This window comes from Caenorhabditis elegans, chromosome II, assembly GCF_000002985.6.
Source record: "Caenorhabditis elegans chromosome II".
Classification (NCBI taxonomy): Eukaryota; Metazoa; Nematoda; class Chromadorea; order Rhabditida; family Rhabditidae; genus Caenorhabditis; species Caenorhabditis elegans.
This window is the reverse complement of record NC_003280.10, coordinates 10,749,962-10,768,942: the sequence shown is the minus strand read 5'-3', so window position 1 is coordinate 10,768,942 and position 18,981 is coordinate 10,749,962. Positions and strand designations below refer to the sequence as shown.

At 35.7% G+C, this 18,981-nt stretch overlaps 1 protein-coding gene and 1 non-coding gene across 9 annotated transcripts in view; one reads left to right on the top strand and one right to left on the bottom strand.

The window, feature by feature from the left end:
• mpz-1 (PDZ domain-containing protein) overlaps positions 1–18,981 on the top strand; it is a gene marked incomplete at both ends in the record, with an annotated part of 39,492 nt that overhangs the window by 9,184 nt on the left and 11,327 nt on the right. For 4 of the 8 annotated variants that reach the window (NM_001026867.4, NM_001377854.2, NM_001377853.2 and 1 more), the window contains 24 exons: positions 1,573–1,724; positions 2,207–2,307; positions 4,678–4,812; positions 5,128–5,202; positions 5,588–5,678; positions 8,463–8,530; positions 8,688–8,866; positions 8,999–9,150; positions 9,194–9,339; positions 9,461–9,584; positions 9,963–10,054; positions 10,470–10,990; positions 11,164–11,449; positions 11,760–11,893; positions 12,127–12,211; positions 14,427–14,513; positions 14,858–14,932; positions 15,356–15,412; positions 16,511–16,587; positions 16,637–16,817; positions 17,112–17,218; positions 17,382–17,480; positions 17,595–17,721; positions 17,770–17,889. In NM_001026867.4, coding sequence (NP_001022038.2) covers positions 1,573–1,724; positions 2,207–2,307; positions 4,678–4,812; positions 5,128–5,202; positions 5,588–5,678; positions 8,463–8,530; positions 8,688–8,866; positions 8,999–9,150; positions 9,194–9,339; positions 9,461–9,584; positions 9,963–10,054; positions 10,470–10,990; positions 11,164–11,449; positions 11,760–11,893; positions 12,127–12,211; positions 14,427–14,513; positions 14,858–14,932; positions 15,356–15,412; positions 16,511–16,587; positions 16,637–16,817; positions 17,112–17,218; positions 17,382–17,480; positions 17,595–17,721; positions 17,770–17,889 — 3,271 coding nt within the window. Of the gene's footprint in view, positions 1–1,572; positions 1,725–2,206; positions 2,308–4,500; positions 4,561–4,677; positions 4,813–5,127; positions 5,203–5,587; positions 5,679–8,462; positions 8,531–8,687; positions 8,867–8,998; positions 9,151–9,193; positions 9,340–9,460; positions 9,585–9,962; positions 10,055–10,469; positions 10,991–11,163; positions 11,482–11,759; positions 11,894–12,126; positions 12,212–14,426; positions 14,514–14,857; positions 14,933–15,355; positions 15,413–16,510; positions 16,588–16,636; positions 16,818–17,111; positions 17,219–17,381; positions 17,481–17,594; positions 17,722–17,769; positions 17,890–18,981 lie in introns of those variants that run through there. The other 4 variants (NM_001129127.4, NM_001083157.4, NM_001026868.5 and 1 more) reach the window with 4 other exon arrangements.
• Positions 9,805–9,952, bottom strand: C52A11.5. Its single transcript, NR_051621.1, has one exon. It is a non-coding gene; the product is annotated as an Unclassified non-coding RNA C52A11.5 (non-coding RNA).

Here is an 18,981-nt window from a genome sequence, read left to right as displayed (position 1 = left end):
TTCCATTAAAAATTAGTGTCAAAATATAGAAAGTTACCTGATTTATCAGAAAACTACATTAGGCTTCAACGGAAACATTTGAGAAAATTCTCAAAAATTTCAAGCCATTTTGAGTATTTTATCAAATGTTTCAGCCGAAATAAATGTTATTTATATATAAAGCAAGTTATTTTCTATTTAGTGACACTAAATTTTAATGAAAATTGTTTGGAAAAACGTGATACAATAGACCATTGTCTACAATTGCCAGCTGTGACATTGAAGTTTTTGTTTTAATTGCAAGTATTATTTTTCAACAGAAACGTGTTTCAACAAATTTATGTATGTAGTGACTGCATTCTAAATCCTGAATCCTGGACCCCCTCTTCCCCCCAAATAGCTCCGCCCATTTGTATTTCACATGCCTGTGATTATTTCGTTTCTTTGCTCCATTTCCTCCCAAATTTTCCACCCCATTTTATTCCGCAAAAGAATAGTTGACAGCGAAAAAAAACGAGAGCACAAGCCAATTGAAAAAAGCGAATTGGTGCGCCCCGTGCAATAATATGAACCACCGCCAGCATCGCCAGTCGCCGCCGACGCCCCTTGTCCCGTGGCGCTTATTTCGTGTTCGGGACGCATTTCGGTTTTTAGCGTTTTTATTATACTTCGTTCTAAATGAAGAAAATTTAATGGTGGTTCGATTTATTAGGCTTTCATCTTCAATTTAACTCGAGGAGGTTCACAATTTCATTTTTATGCAAGCTCAAGCCTTAAATGTCTGTTAGCACAACTTTACTGCGGCCGACGGTTCACAGGCCCGTTTTTAGCAACAACGATTTCAAGGAATGTGTCGGCTGCTTGATTCAATGTTACGTGCTTGCTCTCATCATTAAATTAAGAATTTTTCTTACTTTTCCTAGGGGAATTTTGAAGAAAAAAATCACCTAGAAAAAAAAAGTTTTTTGCAAAAAAAAAATCCAAAAAAATTTTCACAAAAACACTAGCCAACGCAAGTTTTCCCACGCGGTTTCATTTCGGCTCCATATACTTTTCGAAGGGATTTCCTCACTCTCTCTCTCTTCAACTTTTCTCTCATTCAGAAGTGTCCATTGTAGTCGCCAGATAGCCATTCTTGCTGCGGCTGCTGCTCCATTTCTTCCAATTCTTTATTAATTTTTGTTTGAGAAGAATATCCGATTTCCGGGTCAACTACCATTGGCAGCGGCACCACCCTCGCCACTTAAAAATACATAATTTTATGAGCAGACGGCTTGTCGGGTCGCCTGGTTGTCTAGATTTGATCTTCTTAAAGTTTTTTGTGATTTTTAGATTTTTGGCTAATTGTACCTACGTCTATGGGCCTAAACCTACGGACCTCAGTCTGAAACTCTAGTTTTGCACAGACTTGAGCTCGCGTAATTGACAAGCTAAAAAAAAGTTAGAAATTAAAATTCATTTTTTCAAAATAAAAAAAGAGCAAAAAGTATAGTCAATTTACGAATATCTTCCCGCTTCTTCCATCCCGATCTCGAATCAGCTTCCCACTTACTGCGTTCCTTTTAAATATTTCCCATTCATTTCCATTTCCAGATCAACTGGCAAACTTCGGATAGGAGATTGCGTGGTGGCCATCGATGCGTCAGGTGGAAGTTCCGTTCCATCTGCACCATCGTCGACTGTCTCCTCCGACGATACGAAAGGAGCCGCCGCCACCACCACTGCTCGCTTTGCAATTCATAATCGTAAGCAATTTTTTTGGGAAAAATTACATACAAGGACAAATTTAGAAAAAACGTAGAAAATTCACATGTCCGAAAAAATTCATAGTTTACTATAAACAACAAATCTTGATGAGTTTCCAAATTTTAATAAAACGGTCTATATCGCTAGATAATTTCGATGTTCCAATTTTTAATATCCGTACCCCCATCAAATCAAAATAAGGTCTTTCATATTTTTCCCAATAGTTTCCCTTCCCTCGCAGTTTTATAGGAGCGTTTATTCAATTTGTGCACTTTGAAGAGGTCCCAATCCCATTTCTTCTTCACTCTTTCAATTTGACCTTTCCATCCGTTCCTCTCTACTTTTATAATAAATCGTACCTAACTGAAAATTGTGAGAGATTTTGCGGGTTTGTAGCTTTAAAAAATCAAAAACAAACAGTAATTGATTGATTTTTGAATCCTTAAAAATACTATTAATTTTTTTCATATAGCATTTTCAGAAACGATAGGAAAGTCGGAATTCGAAACTGCGTGCCACAAATCGATCTCTGCCAAACAGCACCTGGTTGTCGGTGTTATACGTGAAGCAACTCCCATGGTGGTAAGCATTTCTCAACTGTACAAAAATCTGAAAATCTTGAAAGCTCAACTTAAATGTGAGAAAAAAAACCGATGTACTATAATGTTCATCTCGAATGCTCACGAGAACTAAAAAGGAAACAAAAAGATGAAAGCGGCAGAGCCCATCAGAAGTTTGTGCAATCAGCTCCACTTTTGTTCTGCTGACTCGTAGTTTTCTGAGATTTTCTTGAGTGATATCCCTCTCCACCAGGCTATGCATTTTCTGACAAGTTACTATTACGGATATTCAGATTGAATAGGCGTTAAAATGAGCTTAAATGCCTTTTTTTTCAATAGGGAAGAAAAATTTGTGTCTAGTGAATTTGAATTTGAATTTGGTTTCGATTGATCTTTAGCGTAGAAATCTTTTTTTCAAAATTTCGAGGTAAAACAAAATATCAAAATAGACCCCTCCCATGTCTTGGTTTAAATTTTTTAAATGTATAAGATTCCTGACCCAATCAACTTTTTGTTTGGACTGTTTCGAATTCCATCTCAAAATGTTCAATGTAATTTTTCTGAACTTTCGAGGTCTGTAGAATTGCCCCATGTTTTTGCAGATTTTTGATGATTTCAAGGTATTTAGGAATGTAAAAACATTCTAGAAGCTTTGAAAAAAATTTAAAAAAATCTGAAAGTTCTGCAATGCCTAAAAAATATCGTCTACTGTTCCCCACTTTCGGAGCAATTTTATGTGCCTCAAAAGTAGTTTAACAATGGTCTGAAAAAAATTTTTAAGATCGACAGTGTCTTAAATTTTACGGCGAAGTAGAATTGTAAAACCCCAAAATTTGGAAAAGCTTTTCCTATACAAAAAGCCAATCTGAACATCCAAACCACAAAAACCAATCCCCGTTCCTCTCACCTAAATGTGATGATGACCCCTGAATGATTTATCTCTTATCATCTTTCACAATTATCATATCTTTTGACTTTCCCACACGGGTCTCTTCGGCGCCCGTGCTTATATCTTCCCATCGAGACCCTCCATCTCCCACAATCACTTTAGTCCCTCTCTTTCTTTTTCACTGTGTTCGGGAAAGAGAGAAAGAGCATCTCGAATTTCAAGACTACAGCTCTCAAATCTACTTGCTCCTTGTTCTCCAAGTTTCACTAACAAATTTATGTGTCATCCCTGTTTTCTATTCTCATTCGTCCCACCAAAACATATGTAGGAACGGAAGGAGGAATTTTTCATATGGTTATAATAACTGTCAGATGATCTACCAATTGGCCTCTTTTTTATAGACTCATTTAAAGTTGTTAGGAAAACTAATATCGTAATTTTGCCTCACTTTAAAGTTAAAGGTACATATTTTCACTGGGTCTCGCCACGATCTCAGCCTTGCTACAATTTTTTTTGGGTTTACAATAAAAAATTTAGAATCTGAAGAATTTTTGCCGAAATTTTTCTGAATTGTACATCCCGTTTTGTGTGCCAAAAATTCTAGTAGACTCTTTTTTCTTAATTTGAAAATTGTTTGCTTATAATTAAATTAATTATAATTAACAGTTTCTAAAAATTTTCGTAGGAATTTATTTTCGTGGTTATTTTTGCAAAACTGCTTATTTCAGTATGACAAACCACGTTTTTAAATTAAAAATTCGAATATAAATGTAATAAAATATTTTTCTATCGGAAAATGATACTTATTTATGTTGAAAAGTTGGAAAAAAACTTGAAAGTGCCTGAAAATTGCCATTGCTGTTAAAATTTTTTGGAATAAAATAAACAAATTTGTACGCAAAGAGCTTTGTTTGCTGCACATTTTACAAAATGTTCATTTTCTTATTTTCGACTATTTCGTAAAAAATTAGTTTCAAGAATTGTAAAGTTATGAAGTACATAGTTTCAATTTTTGAGTTCAGAAACGTCATTCGTTCAAGAACCGGTTGTCTCCGGTAAAGAAAAACCAGAAAAAGTTGTTCTTTTTCCGGTTGTTTCACACCTATCTTCTCTAGTTTTCTTTCCTGTTTTTTTCATGGTCCAGTTGCCAATATTTGTGGTGGGATACGGGGTGGTCTTGTTCCTTTTTCCTATATCTCCTACACCTCTCGTTGTCTCATTCATCATTTTGACAATCAATCAATCATTCCGCAGGTAGCTTCTCCATTGTCTGGTAGATCCAGAACTTCATCTTCTACTACTTACACGAGTTTGACCAAATGAAAAATGCCAAAATCAAAAAAGTTCGCGATCAACAAAGTCAATTATCAGGTGTCGCGTGGTAATGTTAGTTGGGAAATAAACTTTTAAGCTTACAGTCTTTCAGAAAAAACCTGTAGAAAACACAATCAAAAATCTGAAAAAATATCCGTTCAGCTATAAAAAAATCCCAACATTTTTCAGTTATCTGGTGATTGGACACAAGTTGAAGTGATCCATCTGAACACAGAAACTGGAGGTCTTGGATTTGGAATTGTCGGTGGAACAAGTACTGGAGTCGTTGTTAAAACTATTCTACCAGGCAGTCCTGCAGATAAAGTGAGTTTTTTTTTGTAAAAATTTCTCACATAGAGTACGTTTATATAATTTTATTGTAGTTCAAATTTGTTCGAAAAAAATTTTTGAACTGATTTAAATGATATATCAGATCATAGTTGTGAAAAGTTAATTTTTGGCCGGAATCTGCTAAACTATTTTAGAGGGTTGAGCATTTTTTTCTGAAATTTTTATAAAATTCGACCGAGTTTAACAGATTCTAAAACTGATTTTTGTAGCCATATGGAATCTCCCAAGGATCAGTACTATTTTATAACGTCTACCAAATACCTAAATCAAAATATAATATATTTACAGGATGGACGCCTTCAGCCCGGGGATCACATTTTACAAATAGGCAATATCAACTCACACGGGATGAGCAGTCAGCAGGTATGTCTATTCTTAAAATGGTCCAAATTATATTATTTAAGCAAAGAAAAATTCCAAATTCAAATTTTTATCAGATGCAAAACAGTATTAAAAACCATAAAAGGATTTCTTGAAAATGCACGTTGACTTTTGTAATTTTTGAATTAAAATTTGATACAGAAAGATAGAAGATAGAAAAATTCGTTCTAACTGGAAAAATAATTTTTGTTGAAAAGTCAGAAAAAAATCATAAATAATTCCTGATAATTGCCACAAAAAATTTCTACATTTTTAAAAAACTTTTCATTCAAAAAGTAGGATTATCATACTGATACAAACAGTTTTGTACGTTTGCAAAAAATATTTTCCGCACAATCTTTACTCTAACTTTGTTAGTTCCTTACAGGTTGCTACAATTCTGAGACATCAACATCCGACAGTGGATATGATTGTTGGGCGACCAATCGCATATGCAGACAAACCAATAGATACTCCAGGTATTTTTGGAATTTCCCACTTTCATTTTTTCCTGTCTTTATAAAAATCGGAACACAACCCGAACCATAAAATACCTATAAAAAAAAGAGAAGTAGAAGAATGTTATTCTCTTTGGTTTTGTCTTTTCACAAAAGTTTCCCCTCCTCGAAACATGCATTCGTTTTTTTTTATGTTTTCACGACTTGTGAACAGCTGTCAGCAAGAAGATGCTCCTCCTCCCAAAGAATTTCGCATTTTTTTAAAAAGAATATTGAATAGTTGTTTTGGAGCACACTTTTGTTCTAATATTTCATGGCTGCTCTCTAGAGGTGGTCCGATATATTAGTACTGTCTTCAATCATAGTTTGAGATGTGATCCATTGGGAGTTAACAGATGAACATTTTAATCTGGTAAATTGGAAGCAACTTTTGAGAAGCATGAAATTAAGTCTTGATTAAGCTGATAATCCGGTATTTTGGCATCCAAGCTTTATTCTGACGTAGGGGGAAATGTATCAGAAAAATTGTTTTTACTAAACAAATTTGTTTATTTAAATATTTATGTATGTATTTTGAAGCGATACATTTTTCCATGGATTGACTAAATCGGCAAAAGCAGCTTTCTGATAATATTAAGAGCATTTTCCGGTACTGTTTTCTGCTCGTAGTATAAAAATGTTCACACTGCGCCGCCGCCGCCGAAAATAACATTTTACCTAATTTGGCGTCTCCAGTACATTTACATATTTTCGGAGCATTCATTTCTATCTTCTCCACCTCTTTCTTCATATGTACGTCTTCATCTGAATTTGTGTACATATTCTCCGTCAGTCACAATACATCCGCCATACCTTTTTTTCATCCTATTGAATTGGAGTACGAGTTGATATTAGAGAATGTGAATATAGACAAGAAGGAATGCGAATGTGTTTCGAAATTTCAATAATTTGGAGTATACTAAACATATTGCCAAAATTTGGTTCTTGATCTATTAAATTTTATTCTCTAATATACCTGATTCTAGTCAGGTTCTGCTCAAAAATTGTACTCAATAGTCTGACCGCAACACACAGATTAGCGACTGAAAACACTACGAGGTTGATAGATTTCTTGAATAACCTAATATTGCCGTAAAAGTATCTACTTGGCGGTTTTGTAACCCGGAAATATGCATTGGTCAATTCCCGAAATAAGTGTGAGAATTAATGATACAGGGGACCCCTGTTAGTATATGTGTGTGTGCAGGACCTACGTTGAGTCTCTCTCCATGTCCATTTTCTCTTCATTTTCTTCTTCTATTTCTTCTGCTCCCTATACTCCACCCGCGCAAAGCAAGACCCCCGTTTTTTTAGCGTCGGTTGCTCCGTGTATCCTCCGTTGTCTGTGTCCCATCTCATTCTCTTTTTTCCGCGCCTGCCTGCCGGTTCGTCCATATTCTCGTTTTTCTGTGCCCTGCGTTTTTCCAACAGAGGGGAAGAGGAGGACTATGGCTAAGTTCGTTACCGAGTTGCTAGTTGCACCCATTTCTTTTGACCCCGCCCACAATTCTGGTGCTCCAGAGGCTCGTGGCTTACAAACAGCTCCCCTATCAATTTTCGGTTTTTTTTTCAAAATTTACAAGAAAAAAATTGCACTTCTGCAGTTTTTTGTCTTCCGCCATTGATGCATAAATCCAACAGGTCTCGGAATAGTATTTCTATTATATATAATAACCTATAGGCAGGCCGGCGCGGTTTCAGGGCCTGCCTGAAACCTGCCGGCCTCTCGCTTCTATTCTGCATTTCGATGCGCCCATTTTGATGAAAATTAAATTATGAAATGCAGAAAAAGAATACATGTGTTTTTTTTAGCAGAAGGCCTGGGTAAAGGTGCCTAGGTCGCCTATACAGAACGGTAGCCTGCCTGCCTACCATGGAAGTCATAAGTCAACCAGGCGGGCAGGCATCCGTTTTTGGCGCCTACATAGAAAACCCTTTCTTGCTTCAAAATCTGAAAGCTTTGAATAAGTTGGTGAAATTGGGTCGTAAAAAATAAAATAAAATTCCAATTGGATAGCTTGTCTGGGATTTTTAGATTTTCCTCCGCTTTTTTGAAATTTAAAAAAAAGGACAACTTTTTTAAAGCGCCAACTTGTTTTTTGCTAGTCGAAATTCTTGAAATTTTGAAACAAATGATGGTACTCGAACAAAAACAGACACACACATAAACGCACAAAACTCAGTTAATGAAGTAGTTGGGACAGGGGTCGCTATTCCCTTCACCCACCCACAAATTCAAATCCAACTCAATTTGGCGTGTCTTCTTCTTTTTTACTACTGCAATTGCGTCGTTTTCTAGGCTTATTTCCCACTCAAAATTGTCCAATTTTCAAGAGAATGTATTTGGCCAAATTTTCGATTATTCTTTCTTTTGACATTGTGGCGGTCCAAGTGTCCGTTGCTTTTTAAAACAAAACATTTTCAAAACAGAAACATACATTTGTAATGGTCAGGGTTTATATTACTGTATTAAGGGTTTCAACATGGATTCTCTAAAAATCTTTTTTGAGAAGTGAGACATTCCGTTCAAAAGCAGCTACAATCGCAAACTATTTCAAATCTCTCTTGAATATTCCAGCTGAAATTTTCAGAGTAATAAGCTGAAAACTACCGAATTGTACCGTTGCCATTTTGAAAACTTTTTTTAAAAGTACTTCTACAATAGCTTCATTTATTTTTTGGCTCAAATCTAAGCTTAAAATTAATAATCTCGAGTTTTTTGCTATTATCAAGTACAGATTCAGTAAAAATAAAAAATATTTTCAGAGTGCTTCACATTAGCCACAAAGGCGGCTCTTTGTGCCACGACGCTCGAGGAGGCTTTGCAGCGACAAGTGAGCTTTTGGTTAAAGTTATCAACTTTCAAACCTAGTTTTTATAATATTTGTTTTAATTTTGTAGCTCCAGTTTCTGACAAAAAAAAAAAACACTAGAAACAGCTCTCAAAATCATGAAGAATCTAATAAATAAACTAACACAATAATTTTGTAGATGGCAACATCGGTACCATCAACGACTGCAAATCAGACACCCAACACACTATCACCGTCGATCAGTTGTGTTCCGATTGAAGAGGAAAAAGAGGAAAAAGAGCCCGAGCCTGAGCCGACTACATCAAAAGAGCAACCCATCAAAATCACAACGTATCTACCAGACACAATAGATATTAGGTCAGTTTTTTTGGAACAAATTTTCTAAAAATTTTCTGATCTTCTGACCTTTTGATCTGAAGTCACTAAAATTTTTTTAATTGTTTTGAATAAAATTAAGCTTCACTATTAAACTAATTGTTTAACTTCCAGGAAACCTTGTGATTGTGCACCGAATTATAATCGGAGGGACAAACGAAAAAGTAGTTGTGATGATGGTGAACATGGTGATGGAGATGGAGGTGGTGGTTGTAAAAAGACAAAAGAAGATCACCAGGAAGAGGAAAATGAGATCGATAGTAAAGGTATATTTGCATCTGTTTTTCTCCGAAACAATTTATTTTTCAGATGAATTAGGAGAAATGGTACGGTCACCAACAGTGGAGACGGGCCAGTCAGACGAGAATTCAGTAGTGACTAGTGTTAGTCGTAGCAGTAAACGGAATAGTAATTCGATTACTTCACGGATTTCGCTCAAATCCTTACAGGAAATGGTAGGTTTTTTTGTTAATTTGTTAAAACGAGTTCTGAAAAAAAAAAACTGAAAAAAAACCAGCGATTTGTCCGTTGCTGTCTTTTTTTTCAAAGATCTATCAATTTCTCTTTGATTTTCAGGCGCTCACAGTATTTTTGCGGGAAAATTGGGAATCAACCAAGTTTGAATTGATTGACGTGGCATTACATCGTGATCCGGCACTAGGTCTCGGGATTACTGTAGCTGGATATGTTCATAAAAAGGGTAAGTGTCATACGAGAACCCTACCCATCCACCATAACACGTGTAAGGGACCTATACACAAATCTTGTTGAGTTTGGAGAAGAGCCAATTTGTGTGTGGTGTGTGGCGGCGCCTTGCCGTCGGGAACCCGTAAATCGAATTTAGTGCATTTTGTCGTCTTCTTAAGTCGATAGAGAAGAAAAAGAAGACGTAGAGGAGGGGACCGAAGGAGAGCAAGAAGTAAAATAAGCATTGAGAGAAAGAGACAGAGAGAAAGGACCCTCTTGTGTATGTATAGACTGAATCTGCTCAGAGGCTCTAAACTGAATTATATCGCCCTCCAACCACCGAGCAACAAAAAAAACGGATACGTAGTGTGAAATACGAGGTATTTTGCAGAAGAAATCGGTGGCATTTTTGTCAAGTCGTTGGTTCCACGCTCGGCTGCCTCGTCCAGTGGAGTTATCAAAGTGCACGACCTTATTCTAGAGGTAAGATTTGAATTAGCGTGGTATGGTTAAAATTCTCAAAATTTTCAATCAATTTTTTGTGTAAGCAAAAGGTTGAAAATAATTTGTATTATGGAAAAATTTTTATTGTTTAAAAATTTTAGTTTTATTTAATAAAACCATTTTAAAACCTATCTTGAGGGTTCGGACAATATTCCGTATTATCCTAAAGAGGCTTGCACCCCTTATTGCTCTACTTTGGCGGTTTTAATCTCGCCTGTCTTAAGATTTATCAGAGACTGGTTCACTGCAAAAATGTAGATAAATATATTGCACGTTTTTTGTTAGTTGACAATTTTTTGATAAAACCTGAAGCAACCGAGATATAAACTGTCAAACTGGAGCAAGGGGGGCCTAGTGATGTTTCCAATACCCCTAAACTTTCCCTATTTTCCAGGTCAACGGCACAACTCTAGAGCACATGTCACATGCGGATAGTGTCCGAACTCTTGTAAAATCAGGAGATCAAGTAAAACTGAAACTGGTCCGCTTCCCGTTGAGCTCGCCGCAAGCTCAATGCCTAAAAATGTTGCAACAACAGGAAACGGAGACGCAAGTGATTGATGTGAAGCTTTCGAATCCGGATTTAGTGAAAGAGTGGAAAAGTCGAATAGGAGATGATATTGAAATTATTGCGGCGGTTGTTAAACCGGATAGGCAATCTGTCGACGGAGGGCTAGGAATATCGTTAGAAGGTACTGTAGATGTGCTCAATGGAGCACAACTCTGCCCACATCATTATATCGAATCGATTCGTCAAGATGGACCTGTAGCAAAGACGAAGGTTCTGCAAGCAGGAGACGAATTACTCCAAGTCAATCATTCTCCATTATATGGAGAATCTCATGTGACTGTGAGACAAGCATTGACAAGAGCTGTACATTCTGGAGCTCCTGTAACGTTGATTGTGGCAAGGAGGTGAGCTTTTGAACTCCAGCTTTACTCGGAAATTATAATTAAAAATTAAGAAAATTGGGGATTTAGAAACAGTTTTTCGATTTTTGTAACCGGAAAATAATCGGAAATACGGTTATTTTTTATTATTTTCAGAATAATGTAGTTTCAAACGAAACGTTAAAAACCTTTTCCAGATCCCAACACCTTCACGTCTTCGAACCAACAACTTACGAGAAACAACTTCCATTATCATTTCCATTTCTGGCGGCAAACCAGGAAACAGTTGTGAAAGCAAAATCAGACATTGATCTAACATCTACAAGAGCCGAAACAACGCATCTTTTGCAAAGAGTATCACGGAGATTACGGTCGAAATCTTTGGAAAATTTCCATGGATTGGCGGTGTGGAATTGTGTACCACTTGTCATTCATTTATGTAAAGATTCGAGAGGATTAGGATTTTCAATTGTTGATTATAAGGTTATTATTTCATGATAAATAAGTTCAATTTTTAAAATTTAAAACTCATTTTCTAAAACCCTGAAATTGAAAAAATGAACCGCGACTTTTAATTTTTCAGATCTGAAAATTAAAACCTGCTTTTTAATAACTTTTTTTGGTTGATCGGTTTTGGATGTATTAGTTTATGCGTATAACATCTGTAAAAAATAATTTAATTATTTTCCTGAAATATTTTAAAATTCCAGCTGAAACAGTCTATCAAAATATAGGTGAAAATGATGGAATTCTCTCAACAACTTAAAAAAAAAGAATACGATATTATTTCCAGGATCCAACACATCGCGACGAAAGTGTGATTGTTGTACAATCCCTTGTACCTGGAGGAGTTGCTCAAGCCGATGGACGTGTCGTTCCAGGCGATCGCTTGTTGTTTGTGAACAATCATGATTTGTCCAATAGCAGGTAGGGAGAAATCAATCACTTTTTTGTATAGAAATGAAATCATGATCCAAATCTGAAAGAAAAACATTTGAAAATGATTCATATCCAACTTTTGTGCAACAAAATTCACCTGTCATCTGCCTGAATCTGAAAAAAAGTGTCGACTACTATAGCTTTTCAAAATTTTAATAATTAATACCTTAAACATCTCAAAGAACTCCAAAATCAAATATTAAAAAATTAAACAATTTCAGCCTCGAAAGAGCAGTCGCTGTGCTGAAAGCCGCTCGAATGGGACCTGTAAGGCTAGGACTTGCGAAACCGATTCCAGTTGATCAGGTATGAAACAATTTTTGAATTTTTGAATTTTATTTGGCAGATGAAATAGTTATGGTTTTTGAAAAGTTTTAGTAAAGCCTCATGGCAATATCCATGACAATTCCACCTACCGCCTAATATTTTGATTTAAAAATGCAACACCATAAAAAAAATATCGCCTGACTCACTTTTCCCAGTCTATAATGCGATACCTCGTCTCTTCTTCCCGGTGTCTATAAAACGCTCTTCGAATTGAAGCCAAACATTTTCGTTTCTTAGCACCCCGTTTTCACCCCTGTCAATATATTTGTTCCCTTCCAGTAAAAAAGTTAGAAAATGGGCTTTGTTGGCCCGAAAAAAGAAAGAGAGCTATGCTCAGAACATTTTCGACTCTCTAATTGTTTACTACGACCACAGAAGGCTTCTACTTCATTTTTGGGGACTTTTTATTTGGGGTTTTTTTAGTCACCCAGATAGGACTGGATTTCAATGTAGAGTAGGCGTTCGAGAAATATCAGCCCAGTTTTTTTAGAACACATTTTTTTCTCAGATTTTTCCGAGCAAAAAAACTATCGAACTTTTGAATTTATGCATTAAAATTTTTTTAAAGTACAGATTTCTTTAAAGTTTCGTGAACTCCCAAAAGTCTGGCTGTACCTTTAGAAGAATCTGAAACTGTTTTTTTAGATACTCAGTAGTTCTGACCATGTTGATTGAGTGTATTTTAACAATGTCCCTACTAGCACTTCTCTACTTTCAAAACGAAGCCGAACCATAATCTATCAAAGTTGAGGTTCCAGAAAATAGCACACATGATTGCGCTAAGTTTATTTTCACAAAATTTGCACAAAATAATTCTATTGACTTCTGCAAAATAATCCCAAATCAGCTTCAGCGAAAATCTTAGAATAACCCTGAAATTTGTTTTGATGCTTGAGATTGAAATTCGAATTAGTGGGGTAGGAGGTCCTCTTGTCCTCTAATTTTCCTGGAAAGTGAGAAGAAGCACATACATGCTCACGGCAATGTCCTCATCACCACTTTCCATCCATTCTCCTTTCCTCTCTCTCACTCACTCATTCCCCATTTACACGCCCTGAAAAGAGCAGACACAACTAGGCGACGACGTGTGAAAAGAGCAAGAGAGCAGAAGAGAGAGAGAGGATGAGCATATATATGCAACGAGAAGAAAATGAGAAAATTGGGGAATATATATTCGCTAATTTATCTAAAATATCGGGTCCTCTCCTCCTTCACCCGCTCCTTTTCTTTCTTTCATGGCTTCGTCTTTTTGTTGTCTCTTTAGAATTTATTCAAAAATAAGATATCAATTTTTTCTCTGACAAAAAGAAAAAAAAACTCATTTTTTTGAAGTATTTCCCGTTTGCCAAAAAATATTATGTAATGAATTTTCATGGGATTTGCAAACTTGACAAAGTTTTCGCGTAAAATTTGATGCATTGGAATAATATCTGCATATTACCCAATTTTGTAACTGGGTAAAAAAATACAGTATCCGGTCTCGACACGACACATTTTAGAGAAAGTACTGTATTACCAAACTTTTGTTGCTGTGGAATTTTCATCGATTTTGCATATTAGTTTTTCTACAGAAACACATAAATTTCAAAAAATCGTGAGAAAAATGACGCAAAATTTTTCAAATTCTGCAGCACCGTATGTTTGAAATTTCAGTACTCTTTGAAGGCGCATTTTTGCAATTTACAAAAATTTGTCGTGCCGAGACCGGATACTGTATTTTTCACCCAAAAACCGCAAAATTTCCCTGCTTTATTTTTTCCAATGAAGAATTGATTTTTTGAAACGAAATATCATCAAAAAAAATTAAACAATAGAAGTAGTGTGAGTCACTTTTTCCGCTTTAGAAATTGAAAGTGAACACCAAAAATACAAACTGGGAAGACACCAGTGACGTCACTCAGTTTTTGAAAATAAATTGCCAAAAAAAAGTATCTCTGACCATTAAATATTATTTTTCTTGAATTTCTCGAAATCGGCCTCATCAAAATTCATGTCATTTTTTGTTTGTCCACTTCTTCTTCTTCTCTTCTACTCTTTCCCTTTCAATTCTCTCCCTCTCCTTCTTCTTCTTCCAGAAATTTTCGCGGATGAATGCGTGTTGCATATATAATCTCCCCTAGTCTTTTCTAGTACTACTAGTCCCCCACCAAAAATTCTTATTGTTGGTGTCAATCATCTTTTGGTGAAATTTCAGTCACAATTCACCTCCCACTCACCACTTTGCTCAAGAAGCGAACGATTGCTAGCGAGAGGAAGAAGTCCACGGGGTCGAAGGAGATATGTAAGTTTTTTTGAACATTTTATTGGTAGCTTTCTTCAAGTAAATTTCCTATGAAGGTTGACTGTTTTTTTTCCTAAACCTGTTAAGTGTCGGCTGCCTACTTCAACCGGCAAAATATATTTCGACCGCTAAAAGCGCCGGAACAATTTGCCCATGGTGAAATGTCTGCTTATCCATGGGCCTGATAAGTGTCAGCTGCTAAAAATATATTTGCAACTCGTACAGTGTCGGGCGGAAATTTTTAAAACAGCAAGAAACTAAGAAAGTTGGCCAGAAAGCTAGCTTTACCACAAAAGACTTCATATTGATAAAAGTATCCCAACAATTTTTTTTTCAATTTTCAGACATCCGGTACCACTTCAAGTCAGGAAACTGTGTGGATTGGTACAGCTGAACAATATCGAAAGCTTCATCCTCAAGTGAGTACCCAACGATTGTCTTAAACATCGTCCTAAAACATCTAGAAGCCTTCCCGAAAACAAAAAGAATTAAATTTCCACTGGAAATTCGAAATTCCCAAAAACACTGGAAAATATAAAATCAAATTTTCTTCTTCTTCTCAAATCGCCTTCTCTATTGAAAAAGCAGCACTTTTTGCACAAAAGGCCTCATCTTCTCTTTTCTCCTGCTTCTTCTCCTTTTTCGCCTAATTCTATCCGGCTGCTGTCTTTCCATTGTGCTCCGGCTCCTCCTGTGCTCTGTGCTCAGCTTTAGCCCTCTTGATTTGTAAAAAAGTATCGAAGAAACAAAAAAAAAACACAAAAAAATATCACATTTACACCCAACTGTTTTGGCCGTTATTTTCACTCTCACTACTCACCGTCCGTTGTCCATTATTTCAGGGCTATTATCCGTCAAGAAGTCCGTCAGCAGCACGAAGTGAACGGAGTATCGAGGGTGTATGTTTTCAATGTTTTTTTCCTTTTAAAATTTTTTCCACTTCTATTGCTTCATTTAACACTTTAAAAGCCTCACACTGCACTTTGAAAATGAACAACAAGTAGTTTTAAAATTGAAAAAATTGCCATTTCTCGGGAACGCGATTGATTTACAAAAATTCTCAAAATTTGAATTTAGAATTTATTATATAAAATAATCTCGAAAACTCGAAACGGGGCGAAATTCCACAAGGAGACTTCTAAAAAAAACAAGTTTAAAATTGTTTTTACGGGAGTTGAAAATCCCAATGTTTATTCTCAAATTTTAGCTAAATTCGGCACTTAAAAATGTTGTATCTCCATTTTTTGAACACGTTCTGAGAAGTTTTATTATGAAATTCGCCGCCGTGGAATATAAAAAACAGTTTTTTTTTCATTTTTCGGACGACATAATTATTAGATACAAAGAAAATGCAGCATTAAAATTTGGTAAAAATCGCTGTTAACCTTCCAAAAAAATCCAAAAATTGAGCAGGATTTACTCTGAAATTTGCTTCCGCTAGGGATCGAAATTCCACTTCAAACAATTTTTGCTCAATCTTATTTTTGATCTCTATAAGAACGAGTTTGTTAAAAAAGGGTTTGAAAAATTCGAGTATGTTTAGTGATGTTTTACATTCAAAAACTCATTTAAAGAATTCATGAATTCCTGAATAAAACCCGCCCAATTATTGGCTAGTTTCGACACAGTTTCAGCCTAGTTAACTATTTTTTGTACAGTTTTTTTTTTGGAAATTTTGCATAAACGAAATTCACTTCTAAAAAACTCGGTAAAACAACTCCAAAACCCCCATAAAAACCATCGGTAAATTAAGACATATCATAAATCAATCGAATTCGAAAAATATATAATAACCTCTTCTCATCAAGCACTCTCGTTTCGGGTTTCGGATTGGTGCAAGAGAGATTTATTCGTCCCTCTCTCTCTTTCTCAAGCCTTCCCGATTTCCGGAGATTAGCGCTTTCCTTGAAATGGCTACTAACTTCCGATTTATTATATCTACATTTTTTTCTCCCATTTCTTCTCCTTCGTCCACTAATAAATTCACAATTTTCTAGTCGGAATTCTCAATGACATCGTGGTCTCCGTGCTCGACAAGATCGGTTTCTCCATGTGGATCGCCGATTTCTTTAAGGTATGTTTTTTGATGGGTTCTTACTAAATCAATCACCCAATTATTTCAGAGGATCCTGGGCGTACGACGTAGTATTTCTTCCAACTCATCTAGAACGGACAGTGAAGCTTCAAAAAGGAGCACTTCCACTGGGAGCAGTGTTAGACGGGGATAAGGATAAGGGTGTCAACGGGTGTGTAGTGAAAAGTATCTGTGGAAAGAAGGCTGTTGCTTTGGATGGAAGGATTCAAGTAAGTCTTTAAAACATGATATATCCAAGAGAGTTCTCCTGAAAATTTGGGGAACATTTTCCTAAAATCCGGATTTAAAAAAAAAGCTGGCCTGCGAATTTAATTGGAAAGTAGTTTTTTTCCAACTTTATGTACTTTTTTTAGCCTTAAAGATGAAATGCGGAATATGGGGAGTGGGGTCTGTCTTAAAATACCCAAAGTAGTCTGAAATTTTTTTAAAAACAAAATCCTCATCTATCAAGGCTTAACCATAGAATTTTGATAACAATTTTGAAATAACTAAAACTGTTTCAGGTCGGCGACTTCATCACCAAAATTAACACCGAATCCTTGCGCAATGTGACCAACTCACAAGCTCGAGCAATTCTGAAACGGACCAATCTAGTGGGAACCTTTTGCAAGTAGGTTCTCTTCCTTTCCCTCTTCTAGTCCTCTTTCATTTTGCTCCAACAACCTCATCCATTTCTAGTACTACTAATTAGCATTTGCCTCTTCTTTTGCTTCTTCTTTCCCCACATTCCACCACTTTTACCAATTCCACTCATCATTTTCCGTCTCTTTCAGTGTCACATACATCACATCAGCGGATGCAAAAACTTGGAAAGAGAGGTTTCAGCGGCCTTCCGAGTCGTCGTCTCCGATTATTAATCGACTTTCGCCAAAGTAAGAGCTATACTAACACTTTTTAAAAAATACCAATTTGTATCGTTATTTTTTTAAATTAAAATTTAGTGAAGTAAGAACTTGAAAAGGTTCTAAATCTTGCACATATTTCAGAGTATTTCCCAAATTCTATCGGAGTCCATTTATGCAACGCCAAGAGAGTCAATCTAAAACTGAGATGACAGATGATGAGACTGAAGCTCCATCGATAATGACGGATTCTATGTCGGAGCATATTAAAGTAAGTTGCTCCAAAACCCTGAACCTTATATAATTTGCTTATTTTCAGACATTCGATCTAGCGGAGGGAAGTAGTAGGTCCCACCATGATGAGCAAGAAGTGAGGAATCGAATGAGCCGGCTGATTGATGGAGTGGAAGTTGATGATTTTGTCAATTTAATTATAAAAGTTAGTTTCTCGTTTTTTCTGAACAAGGTGTGCGCTTCAGTGAGCAGTACTAAAATAAAGTCACCATAATACTTTTGTCTAAAATACATTAAATAATTGAGTAGAAATTTTTTTTTACTGTAAAAGATTTTATGGTCTAAATTATAGAATTTCATACTGAGACTTCTTGAAATCAATTCTAAATTTTTAATTACACTTCTAAAATAATTCCAGAAATCCGCGGAAATGTTGTTTCAAGTTTTTACTTTTTTTTCAACAATCTGATTTTCCAAAGGAAATCTGAATGTAAGGATATAGAAAATAATATAGTTTTATGTTGAAACAGTTTTTAAAAAATTGAGAAAATGGCTAAAAGTTGCCACTTTTTTCTCGAATTTCAAGCATTATTTGAAATATTTTCCTACTTTTTAACTATGTACAATAAAATTTTCATAATAATAAAATATATTGCAACACTTCTATGTATATTAATTTTTATTTCAAAATGTTGAAACAGTTATGATTCATAAATGTTCCTTACGATCATTGAATTTTTAAATTTTGATGCAGGCGTGGGCGGCAATTATTCACGGTTGCACCACGTTCCTGAAAGTTGAAAGTCACTGAAATTCAGTGAAGCTTCGCATGATAATTTTTGGAATAAAACCTGCCACCTCAATTTCTCATTAGAAAAAAAACGACGTGGTTGCCCACCTCAACGTCATTTTGTCTGTGCTCTTCCCCTTCTTTTTTCCACTGATAATCCTCCAACACGACCGAGCGAAGGCTTTTTCCCTTTTCCAATGCCCCCGCCCATTTGCTCTATCTCTCTATACATCCTGCGCTAATAGACTTATAATTTTTTCTTCTTCTTTGGCGTTTTTCAGAGCATTTTTTCCGTTTTCTGGCATTGAAGCTTGAGATGGAAAATTAAATACACCTGCTATTGTATAGATTTTTTATGTCAAGATAACGCAATAACCTATAATTTTTAATGCGTATCTTGGCGACCAATAAAAAAATTTCCGGCGACCAATAAAACATTTCCACATGAAAAATAAAAATAGAAAGTGGTGTCAGATTATAGGTTATGCTCCGGCTCCAATTTTGTTT